This window comes from Danio aesculapii, chromosome 19 (genome assembly GCF_903798145.1).
Source record: "Danio aesculapii chromosome 19, fDanAes4.1, whole genome shotgun sequence".
In the NCBI taxonomy this organism is placed as follows: Eukaryota; Metazoa; Chordata; class Actinopteri; order Cypriniformes; family Danionidae; genus Danio; species Danio aesculapii.
In genome coordinates, this window is record NC_079453.1 from 23,155,536 (window position 1) to 23,168,816 (window position 13,281).

The 13,281-nt window shown below is 39.4% G+C and overlaps 1 protein-coding gene across 1 annotated transcript; it reads right to left on the bottom strand.

Annotated features, from left to right (window-relative positions):
- Window positions 1-11,667: 11,667 nt before the first annotated feature.
- On the bottom strand, window positions 11,668-12,984 carry LOC130247099 (zinc finger CCHC domain-containing protein 12). The gene has a single exon (XM_056480287.1). It carries the CDS (start codon window positions 12,982-12,984, stop codon window positions 11,668-11,670), a length of 1,317 nt encoding a protein of 438 aa, XP_056336262.1.
- Between the last annotated feature and the right edge of the window lie 297 nt (window positions 12,985-13,281).

Genomic DNA, 13,281 nt, shown 5'->3' on the forward strand with positions numbered 1-13,281 from the left:
TATTTATATTATATATATATTATATTATATTTGTGTAAAATATGTCTCTGTAAACATCAATAGTGTGAAAATGAACTAAATCTGTTGGCCTTATACTGCCCTGTGGCATTAATTTTATCTGGAACCTGCAGTCTAATGTATATTAAAGGGCACATAGTTTACCCCTTTTTTAAGGTTTAATATTCATATTATGGTTCTTCTGAGTGTGCCAGTTTAGGTTAAGTTCAAAGCACAATTCAGATTGTTTTATTATAATGTGTTCAAAAGTGTTATTTTGGGGGCGTGTACACAGCTCGCTGTTTCAGGGGTGTGTTGCTTCACATGAAAATTAGTTTCGACTTCCCGCCTAACGTAACAGGGGGGCGGAGCCAAGAGCTCCCTTACTCTATGTTTGGCAACAGACAGGCAGACAGAGAGAAGCAACATAAATGTGAGGGCCAGCATTCAGCCGTACATGTACGAGTCGGACACAGACCAAGCAGAGAGTACAAAATCATTTGTGTCTTTGTATAGTTTTACTGCCAACTGTGTGCTAGTTTAAAGCTCCGAGCTTGTACACCGAGACTAATAACCATGCATGCTGAATTAACTTTGACTGAAGCACCGGATGCGCCGCTCAGAGCCACGACACGGCACACCAGACTTGCACATTTGGATGTTATTTAAAATGAAACTTTTCAGATGGCGCTCCGTGGCGCAGCAGAAATATGAAGTGTCCCGAATCGTGGCTGGGCGCCGCGGACAGCTGCCGACTTGAAGCACCGTTGTGTGTACCCTGATAGAAACCTATGTTTAGAATTCTAAAATGCATGGCGCTGCGTGGCGCAACGTTGAGCTTCTGGTGTGTGACCTGCAGGCAAGTTTGTTATTTTATTTTTTCAATGGAGGGACACGCACGTGAGGCAACGTGCTCGCACTTTCCAGCTGCACCTAGTTAAGATCACTGGGAGCTTCTCTGACCGTGAGAAATGCAAACGGCTGAAGTTTAAGGTTACCGCAATGAAAACAAGTACACATGTTTGCAAACCTACCTAAAGTTACAAACAATAATTCCGATTAGAGCGTTCATGTGGTGAATGTTGATGTTGTGTTGAGCCCAATGAGCCTTACATCTAAAAATAGAGCAAGGGTGTTCATTTAGTGACATCCCGTTGACTCACACGCAGAAAATGGCGGACGGCTGAGGATATGGTGATGCGTGCCTGTCAATCAATTCGGTAGGCGTGGGGACCGCACTCCTACGTCAAGTTGCGGCTAAAAAATGCTCCAATTGGTCCACCGTTTTTATGTTGTTAAATTGAAAAAAAGGACTCTGTGTGTTTATATCAGCCCAATATGACGGTATATACATTATACCTATACACACATGTCTGTCCAAACAGCTTAAAAATAGATTTTTCACCATAGGTGCCCTTTAAAGTCTGGTCACTATGACCTCCCAAAAATGCTGTAGATGTTGAATTTCCCATATGTATGGTGCATTTCTTATTCTGTGCACATTATTATCTTTAGCAATTGCAAGATGCACTGCAAGAACATACAGTATATAACTTTCCCAATCATTACTAAATGCAGTCCTGTGCTTGCTTTGTTTAGCTTTGAAGCTGCTTTAACAACTTGAGGGAAACGCACCTAATTTTCTTACTTTAGCATGGAAATCCGGCTAGTGAATTGTGGTAGAGACCAAAGGTCTATTTTTAGAGAAAGAGCTTGTATACTTAAACCAAATTTGACTATTGTCTCCTATGAAAAATATTGTTGAAATCGTTCACCGTCCTACAACAATTGTTCGTTTTTTTTTTTTAATTCTGGTAAATTTTTTTAAACAAAATAAAAAGGATTGTTAAAAAGTACCCTGGTCATTTAATAAAAATCAAGTGTTTACATATTGTTCTCTAATTTGATTTCCACAATAGTAAGTGACATAGCAAGTTTGCACTCACTCATTCACTTTGTTTCATCTTAGTCCCTGATTTATCAAAGGTTGCCACAGGGGAATGGACTGCCAATAACTCTGGCATATTTTATTTGATCTATTTAATTATTTTTGCAACAGATATAGTAAGTTTTGGGAAGAAAAAAATAATACAGCACACTGTTTAATTTAATTAAATTTTTCATTATTGCTAAATAAAAAAAAACTCTGAAACTCTATGAGAATGGACTGAATTCTTTTCTGAAATACAATAGGAAACATAAAATTGCTGTGGTCTTTTTCTGGAGTTTATATAATTTCATATAGTCTCAATCTGATTTCAATTTTAACACGCTGTCAAAATGCAACAGATAAATAATTTTAAGACTTTTTTCTTTCCTTTGAGCTGGATTGTTGAGCAATTTTGTTGATCAAAACAGCTCAGCACCACTATTTGGAAGATTTTTAAGTATTGACTTTGAAAGGTTTTCGCTAAAAAGAGAAATGAAAGCACACATAAATGAAACAAATGCCTCTTTGTCGTGACATACAAAGAACATAGAACAGGGATCACACACCCTGCTCCTATAGAGCCATGATCCTGCAGATTTCAAGCCCTATTAAACACACCTGAACCAGCTAATCAAGGTTTTCAGGTTTCTTGAAAATTACAGGCAGGTGTGCTGGAGGAGTCTGTAGATTGTGTTGCTCATTTCAGTGTCTTTGTTAAGAAATTATACTTTTATAAATCACCAATTAATGAAAATTATTTAAACGTGTACTATTACTAAATATTCCTGTTTTAATCTTTCTGATTATCAGATCATCTTTTTTTGAATGGTTCACAGACTTTTACACAAATGTGAAATGTTTCCTAACTTAACATTTCCTAACGTAACAATGTAAAATCAGCACATTAAATTGATTTCCGTAGGATCATTTGACACTTAATACTTGAGAAACAATGCTGAAAAATCTGCTTTAACATCAAATGAATAAAGTACATTTAAAAATATTTCAATACAATGAAATTTAAAATAAGGCAGCTTTTATGTAAAAAGGTACTTTACTGGCCCCAAAATACATTTTGGATGTATGCCTGTCAAGATTGGCGGTTCATTCCGCTGTGGCGATCACTGATTAATAAAGGCACTAAACCGAAAAAAAAAAGAGAAGGAATGAATGACAAGATTGGTATGTAAACCATTGTTACACTGAAAGACATTGTAGTTGGAAATAAAATCAAAACAGAATACATTCTAATGTTAATTTTTTACCAAAAAAAAACCTATTCAACTTTATCGTTTTTATGACCACATTTTAATGTGCTATAAAATGCACGCTGATAACCTAGCTCTGATCATTTTGACTTGTATCGTACAATCTATTGAGAACAGTTTGACATGCTAATAAAAAATTTCAAACTTATAAAACACTTGTGTAGACTCGAGGATTTGACAAACCACCATTTTCATTTGATCTCTGAATCACACTTAAACAACTGAAATATTAAAGAGATGCCATTTGTATTTGTTGTTCAGTAGCAAAAATAACCATTAGTTCAGGAGTGATTTAAAGTATGCAGTGCTTTTTGCATTCACAACTGACTCTTGTACTCCCTACACATCAGTGATGTGCGATAGGACACAGAGAGAGTGTGTGTGTGCATGTGTGTCCATGTACATGTGTGACAGCCACTGATTTTGGGCCCCAAGGACTTGCTCCTTCCCTTTCCATCAACAGTCGTTTTCAGGGGGCATGCAGTAATTTCATGGCTCGTTGAGGGTGTGCAAAACCTTGCCCACTGTCACCGTTAACTTTTCTCTCGCCTGGAGCCTTTAAATGAAGTTATTAATCCAGCAAACACAAGCGGACCGGTTGCTCTATTGGGGAGGGGCTAAATTCACAGCCCCCATCGACATCCGTGTCACTGCGAAGCGTGTAATGACAATTTCATTTTGTTTTTTGAGATAACTTTGACGTCACCTCAGTGGATGTAGCTCTGTCAGGCCAGTCGCTCTTCCTCTTCCTCCCGTCTTATTCGATGTGTCGAGTCCTCCATGTTTCCACCACACCGGCTTCCCAACCTCCACGTTCTGACGGCGCATCTGTTTCCTGTTTAATTGAATAAAGCCTTTCGAGTTTCCATACACCCCCTGCACTGAGTAAATGTGGTAAGACCACAGAAGTAAACATCAGAGGTAGTAGGAAGCAGCTTTTGCCATTCACGGCTTATCACCAAAGACCCATATGTTCCCATAATATGCCTCCAATTTGAAGGAAAGGATAACATTGTCTACGAAATATCCCTCACAGACAATGTTGGAGCAATGGAGACAAATACATCAAACTAAATTTGTTTGCCTTGCTGTAAATATAATCTTCTACTTTGTTTTTTAGGAAGGAGTTAAAGCACAGGGGTGCAGAGTTATTTTAGCAAGATTTGGCCGCTCTAGATTTTTTTTTTCTTTTTACGGATAGCACACAGGTGGGTAAAAGGTTGGCGGGGATGATGTTTTGCCAATTTATTTTATCAAATGAACTAAAAATGAACTTCAAATATATCTCACGCCAGAGGCGAAAACATATGCAAAACCCATTACGCAGGCTTCACCCTACCCCATTTCACACTATAATTCTATCAGATATCCTTTTAATGGTCTTCAGAAATGTGAAGGTGATGGAAGGTAGGTGCAAGGAGTTGAGGGCTTCAGACAAGCCAGATAAAGTAACAGGATGAATTATGCCTTAATTGTGCCGCTTGAGTCAATCTTCTCAGAGAGATGGGAAAAATGCATGGAGATGCAGGCAGCAAAATTGTATGACAGAAATCAGAATTGGACCAACCTCTGTAGTTCCTGGAGAAAGATCTCTGAATTGTTTTGTTGAATAGATCTTTTAAGAGCCAATTTAAACAGTCTGTTGTGATGTTACATCCAAACATCATGGAGGATTAACTTTGACCCTTATCAGTGGCCTGGATTTTTGCAAAACTTTTGCATTTTTTTCCTGATGTCAGTTTAAAAAATACTTAATGTTGAGGGAAATGGTGTTTCCATATGTTATGTTATGCTAAGAATAAGAAGGATTGATGTTGGTTTAAGGTATATTGTACCCACCACACTAGCCATTATTTGAATTAAGGAAGGCACATGAGTGTTATTCCAGAATGAATGGCAAAAAAGACTTTTACTCATACATTTGTTCATGATACTTCATATTGTTCATATACTTCTGATTTTTTGCTGCTATGGCTAAATGACTAGTAATAGCATTGCAGTAAATGTCCAAACTAAATGCACTACAAAATAGAGTGTTTATGACAATACATTAAAAACATAACATTTAAATAGCATTTTAACACTTTTAAGTTTCAATTGCATAAAAAATGAAGTGGACACTTGAGAGCAGACACATATGAGATGGTTTTATGATATTATAGTGCACAATTTCACAAAGATGGATTGGTAATTTACTCAATACATGTGCACTAGATGGGTTAATTCTTGTCAGGTGGCTGCACTTCTCTGTAAAAGGTATGATTGCTAAGAATGTTGTCACATCCCATAAAGCAACAGCAAAGGAGTATGAGTAAAATATAAGCATATTTATTGAGAATTGAGTATTTATTAAGAATTGAGTCTTAACTGTGGATTCTATGGAGTCTAAGTCTGAGGGAATATGCAGAGAAGTCTGTTGCAGACACACACAAGCGGGGAAATCAAGCAAGATTTAAACATCAGTACATACAGGCAAATACCAAAAATACCAGAGAAGGATCACATGAGAGTAGTATGTAACAGGTTACAATATCAAATCAATCTGGACATCAGAAGCCTAGGATTCGACTACTGGAGGTGATGAGCATTTGCTGAAAAAATGACAGAAACTACTATATAGGTAAGTATTTGAAATGTTTATAGATATAATTTTCTGCAGATCTTTCCCCAAAATAAAATTAACAAAATACGATAAACAATCAAAACACAATAAAACAAAATAAAGTTCAATTGAAATTACATTCAAAATGTAAAGAAAACCACTTGTTCAGAATCAACAAACTCAGTATTTCTCATTTCACTTCAAAAGGAAAATAGTTTGATTTCCAAGTGTCCGTGCGCTGGTATTAGTTTTTTTTGTTTCCTTTTTTTAATCAGTTCTCAGAAAAAAACCACGAACAGTCTCTATCCAGAAACGGAAAAAAACTGTCTTTTACCTTGAGCTGAAAAAAATAATAAGTATTAAAGTACTCTCCTGGTTCAGTAGGGTGGATTTCCAGTTTCCTTTTCTAGTGTCCGAATAGGTTGGCTCGCCATCAATGTGAATCAGTCTTCAATCAAAAACTCCAAAGAAAAAAAACCTGACCTGTACAAAAGGCCAAAAGCATGACTACATTTAGTCAATGATATCATCATATCAGGTAAGTATTTCCACATACAAGCAAATAACATAATAATCATTACAATTAACCTGTATCTCTTCTATTTTTAGGCATGAATACAAGGCGATATGCATGTGAACATACACGTGAAGGGAAATAATAACACGTGGAGACAACTAAATACAGTATATATCACACAACAGCAAATAAACTCTTGTTTCTCTACAAACTGTGTTTGTTAGTCATTTAACATTAAATTCAAAGTGTTTACAAAGTAATTAAACTCACCATGTCCATATATTCACTCCTCAACAACACAATGATGCAATTTTCCCATCGATCGTCACAGGAACAATTTAATGACTGAATCCTCTTCAAATACTTCTCTATGAAAGCTTTTTGTAAGTTTCTCGAACTAATTTCAAAGTTATAATCTGATTTCACAGTTTAAATCATCAAATCTAGCGATCTCACCCTCTCTCTTCCTCCACAGTCTGGCGATCTCTTCCCACTGCGTCAGCAAGCGCAAATCCCTCCCACACATCACTGATTGGCTAAACCAATAACATGTGAATATTTCACATTATTATTTTTAAACAATTTATTTCTTATTAAGAACATTTTAGAACAATGAATCCACAGCTATATGTTGTTTTATCATGTTGTTTTATCCCCTGATCATTTATATTATTTTATAAATGTACAAATATAACCCTTCAGTAATCTGGGTTACATCCTCCCCCACTTAACTGTGCACGTCTCGTGACAGTTTAGAATAACTCAACATATTATACATCCTGTATGGAGGATTTCCCTGGTAAATCATTCAGACTTTCACTATTATCCAATGCATTAAGCAAAACGGTGTTTAAGCCTTGGAAAAAGGAATCCACTACGTGCATTAAAGGGTTTCCAAGCTGTGGATAGGTAAGCATTTTAGGACCCTTTCTTTGTCTAGTTGATCGTCTGGGAAGGTCTTCTAAAAGATCATTCCCCTCCTCGTCAGAGGTCTGAGTCTGTCCACTACATTCCTCTTGAGAATTTTCTTGATCATTAACTGACTTTGCATCAGGAATTGGACTTGACTCAGTGATCTCCGAGACATTAGGTAAGGAGTCTGTTGGAACACCAACAGGTAAGTGTTCTCTTATATTTTCAGTAGGTGGAGCTTGCTCTGGAACATCCGCAGGTAAGTCACTACTTTGATCACTCTGAGCTACTTTGTCCACTGAAAGTGAATGAATAACCTCAGGGTTATGAGGGACCTCATCAGAGACATTCGGCCTAAGCACTTGGTGAACCGTAGTAAATCTTGTCTCATCAATTGGATAAGCTCCACACATCATTTCAGGAATGTCATTATCCATCTCAAGAACAGAAACTGAACTGTCAAGGATCTGTGAATCAGGATTCTTCTGAGTCTTATGTCTTACATTAGGTTTACTCACAACTGGATCTGGGATCTTGGAAGCAGGTAAGAATCCACAGGGAAGCAAAAGATCTCTATGAAGAGTACGAAGTGGACCATCTTTTGTTTCTGGCCGGACAGTGTAAACTGGTAAGTTAGCAGCTTGTTTTACAACAACATAGATGTCAGATTCCCATCGGTCAGCTAGCTTATGCTTTCCACGGATGCGTACATTCCTCACTAGAACACGATCTCCGACTTCCAAAGAAGAATTAGTTACCCGTTTATCATACCGGATTTTGTTCTTTTCAGCAATCCTCCGTGCATTTTGTGACGCAACCTCATAACTTTCCTTAAGATGAGATTTAAGACTTTGAACATACTGTGAATGAGACACTTGTTTACAGTCTTTACATGGCAATCCAAAAGCAAGATCAAGGGGCAACCGAGGTTGACGGCCAAACATCAACTCATATGGAGAAAATCCTGTAGACTCGTGTTTAGTACAATTATATGCATGTACCAAGGGTTTGACAAAATCCTTCCAATGACTTTTGTCCTTTTCTTCCAATGTTCCGAGCATATTTAACAAAGTCCGGTTAAACCGTTCCACAGGATTTCCTCGAGGATGATATGGTGTTGTTCTAATCTTTTGGATTCCCGCAATTGCACAAAGTTCCTTGATGGTATGAGATTCGAAATCTGGTCCTTGGTCACTATGTAACCGCTCAGGGAAACCATAATGCACAATGAACTGATCCCATAGGCACTTTGCAACAGTTCTTGCTTTCTGATTCGGTGTTGGCATGGCCACTGCATACTTCGTAAAGAAATCGGTAATAACCAAGATATCACGAGTATTGCTCTTATCTGGTTCAAGAGAAAGAAAATCCATGCAAACAAGTTGTAAGGGTCTTGTGGCTTGAATGTTTACTAAGGGCGCACTTTTCTGCGGCAAGGATTTCCTACGTACGCAACGACTACAAGTCTTAATTTTGTGCTCCACTTCAGTTCCCATCCTTGGCCAATAGAACCTAGAACGGACCAAATCTAGCGTCCTTTCTGTTCCCATATGACCCATTTGATCATGTAGACTGTTCAAAGCAAAACTTCTAAGATCCTCTGGCAAAACCAGTTGGAAATTGACAGAGTCTCCTTCTCGTCGTCGTCTGTACAGAACTCCATCTATCAACTCAAGACGGTCCCATTCTCGTAAGTAAAATGGAAGATCTGGATATTCTAGTCGTAATGCAGGCAGAGGTTTTTCACCAGATTCCATGCACATCAATACCTCACGGATGACAGGATCACATCTCTGCCGTTCAGCCAAGTCTTCCTTCATAAGAAGAGGTAAAGCAGCTAATCCGTTTAGACTATCCTCTTGTTCGAAACATTCCGGCACAGCATCAGGATGGATTGCCAAAGATTCAACTAGAGTGACACCAGAATTATCACTTTGTTGGACAGAATGCTTCTCACAAATAGCTCGGATTATATCTCTATCAGTATTCTGTGGATTCTCAGTATCCATGGTATGATACTCCACGAACTTATTGATCCTTTCAAACTCCTTTACCGATAACTGGTCTTCTGGCAATGATTCATGTGGTCGCCTAGACAAACTGTCTGCATCAACATTTTGTTTACCAGCCCGGTACTGCAGCCGAAATGAGAATGTTGAAAGTGCAGCAAGCCACCGGTAGCTGGTAGCATCCAATTTAGCTGTCGTCAGAAGGTATGTCAATGGATTGCTATCTGTTATGACAGTAAATGTGCCGCCATAAAGATAATCATGAAATTTCTCAGTTACAGCCCATTTAAGGGCAAGGAACTCGAGTTTATGGGCCGGGTATCGGGCCTCGCTATACGACAAGCCTCTACTAGCAAATGCAATAACACGTTGTTTTCCATTTTGCTCTTGATATAATGCAGCTCCCAATCCTGTGGTGCTAGCATCGGTGTGAACAACATAAGGAAGTTTGGGATCCGCAAAACCCAAGACTGGAGCAGTAGAAAGCTTTTCAATTAGGGTTTCAAATGCTCTCTGGCAAGTAGCTGTCCAACGTCCGCCAAAGGGCTCTTTTGGATCATGGTATTGATATTCCTTTTCAGCTTTCTTACAACTCTTCCTCGAGGGTGGATAACCAGAAGTCAGTTCATTTAAGGGCTTTGCTATCTGCGAGTAGTCTTTAATAAACCTACGGTAGTAGCCTGAAAAGCCTAAAAATGACCTTAACTCCTTAAGGTTCCTTGGACAAGGCCAGGTCTTTATAGCCTCAATCTTTTCAGGGTCTGTTGCCACGCCTTGCTCGGATACTACATGACCCAAGTATCTAACAGAGGTCTGAAAAAAACGGCACTTTTCTGGTGAAAGTTTTAGCCCATACTCCTTCAGACGAGCAAGAACTTGTAGCAAACGTCTCTCGTGTTCCTCAAGGGATGCAGAAAAGACAATCAAATCATCCAAAAACACTAGCACTTCTTTCAGGTTAATGTCACCCATACACTTTTCCATCAACCTTTGGAAAGTGCTTGGGGCATTGGTCACCCCCTGGGGCATACGATTAAATTCCCAAAACCCCAGGGGACACACAAAGGCGGTTTTCGGTTTGTCTTCCTCTGCAACCTCAATCTGATAGTAGCCAGATTTTAAGTCTAGTACAGTGAACCACTTGGATCCATTTAAAGCTGAAAATGTCTCATCAAGGTTCGGCAAAGCATATGCGTCCTTGATTGTTTGAAGATTTAACTTCCGATAATCGATGCAGAGTCGTACATCTCCATTTTTCTTTCTGACTACAACAATTGGCGAAGAAAAAGGGGATTCTGACTCGCGTATGACTCCACTTAAAAGAAGTTCCTGAAGGTGTTTTCTTACAGCCCCAATATCACGTGGATGAATTGGTCTAGCACGGTGTTTGAACGGGGATTCATCATGTAATTTGATGCAATGTTTCATTTTTTGTGTATGTCCAAAATCCAGATCATGTTGAGCAAAGACTTCTGGCATCTCACGAAGTTTCTTTGTGATTCGATCCTTCCATTCCTGTGATAATGGAGAATCACCAAAATTTAAAATGAACTCTCCTTCTTTGATCACTTTGGGCTCATCACTTTGGAATCCCTGTTTAGGTATAGCGTTGTCAGAAGAAAGCACTGACTCCAAAGCATGGATCTCTGCAATGACACACCTCTGTGGGATAGTGATATTGTGATCAGTCTCATTTGTGAGAACCACAGGAAGATGGCTATATCGTCTAGAAGGGAGAGTAAGTAAGCAATTTTTCACCACAATTCCACCAGGTAAGAAAGATATGGAGGGGTGTTCCACTACAATCCATTTATCAGTTGGAAAGCCATGCATATGGGCAATGCCCTCTAAAACGACAGTTTGGCCAGCCGCCATGACTTCTGGTACCTTACTCCTCAACCTTATTTGACCAAGAGCACCAGCATTATGTTTGTGCCGCAATCTGATGGTATTCAGGACAGTTCTGTAGCCAAACAAGGAAGGCTGGAAGGTCATAGAACTCGTTTTCAAGTGTTCATCATAAAGAGTGTCCAAAGTATTTGTCCCTATAATAATTAAAGGCATGGTGCAAGACTCTGGCTCTGGAACCACCAAAGCGACAGTAGGTAATTCAACACTTGTCCCAATAAACTCTGCAGGAAAAGTTATATTCAGTTCTATGTACCCAATGTAGGGCACAGAAAGGCCATTCGCACCTTCAACTTCCAACAAATCAGAAATGGAGTTGATGGGGGTTTCTGAAAGGTGTTGGTCATAAAAGGATAAGGGAATAGTTGTAACTTGGGAGCCTGTGTCGATCAAACAGTTACATTTCTGCCCTAAAATAGTGACTTGTGCGATGCATCTTTCACCAACCAACCCTCTGGGTAATTTGCCATCTTTTATTTTCGAACTATGGCTTTGCATAGAAGCTTTAGTTTTAGGGGGACACTTTAATGTTTCAGTCCCTGGCTGTCCCGCAACAGGAACTGGCTCTGGTTTAAAGCAGCCTTTGCCATATTGTTTTGAGATTCCCACTGGGACTGTTTCTCCCTTAGAAGTTTACGCTTTTCAGCCACAAGTGCTGGATTGGGCTGTGAATCACAGGAGGAGGCAATGTGGCCATCTTCCCCACATTGAAAACAGTACCATGGCCTGGGTTTGTCAGTTTGTTTATAATGCATAGGCATTGTAGATTCAACACTTGGCTTGGTTGATTTTTTGTCTTTGAAAGCTTTCCGATCTACGGTTTGTGATGCCAGTTTCTTTGGGGCCTCAGATTTAGTAGCGAGTTTAGCTAATTGGCTCTGTAGAGTGGCTATCTGTTTTTTAAGCTCCTTAGCTTCTGTTGCTAATGACAACACATTGCAATCTGTACTTTGCTTAGGTTCATCGCATACCCAGATCCTCTGGGTGTTCATCAGTGCACGCTGCTTGGAACTACCTAGATGTTGCTTCATACGAATGGTTTTTGCAGTATGTTTATCTTCCTCGGTTCGTAACATCAATAATAGCTGCGCAAAAGTAGGAGGATCATCTCGTTTTTGTGCCAATCGCAGGTCAGCTATTAAACCATCATCCCAGCAGCCCCGACAAAATTGTTTCAAAAGGTGTCGGTCTGCTTCACTGGCCAACACACCACCACGCTTGATTGCTATGTTCAAGGCTGCCTGAAGCCTATACAGGTAGGCCGAAGGTTTTTCTCCTGCATCCTGCAAGGTATTCATGAATTTAGCAAAAAGTTCATCACCATCTTCGACTGTACCAAAGGCAGAATCTAGCAACTGCAGGTAAGCTGATGGAGCAGCGTCAGCGCTTAGTTGTTTAATGACATCAGCAGCTGGGGGCAAAAGGCTATCTAGAATCTTTCTTGAACCATGAAGATCAGATATTGCAGGATCCTTCAGAACAAGATCGACACTAGAACGCCATGTGTCATAATCTGTCTCATTAGCAGGACGAGGTTTCCTACCAGAAAACAGTCTGAGTCGCATGGGTATGTGTGCCTGAGCAACACCTTCTCCACTCCTCACCACATGTTCAACAACCAACCTCTGTACTTCTGGTGGGTTAAGTATTGTGGGGGAAGTAAGAGCTGAAGAATCAGCGACATGAGCAGCAGTTTGATGCATTTCCTGGTTTCCTTCGTTGCAAGGCTGAGCCATAACTGGAGATGTTTTGCCACTAATTGGCTCTTGACCAGATGGTGTAATAGGGGGTTTGTCAGGAGCTTCAGATACAGAGCTTGCAGGAAGAACTACAGCACTCATTTCTGTTAGCATTTCACTCAACATTGCTTCAAAATTTGCCCCACTAAGTTTTGCGATTTCTTTCAATCCCTTTAAGTATGATTTGGTAGCACTACCCCCTAACTGTTGAGTGTACACACTGGATAAGGATCTCACTAAATAAGTGATATTTGGATCACTAGTCAACTGGTAAGTATATGGCAACAGGGGCTCTAAAGACTGTAAAGCACTGCCACTGTCAAATTCAATAATCACATCCTGATTAAACTCAGATTCAGGGTCTTGAATTTTAACCGATCTAACAATAGAACCGTGTTT

Coding starts and splice junctions, on each gene's coding strand:
- LOC130247099 (XM_056480287.1), bottom strand. CDS start 12,984: ATGAGTGCTGTAGTTCTTCCTGCAAGCTCTGTATCTGAAGCTCCTGAC.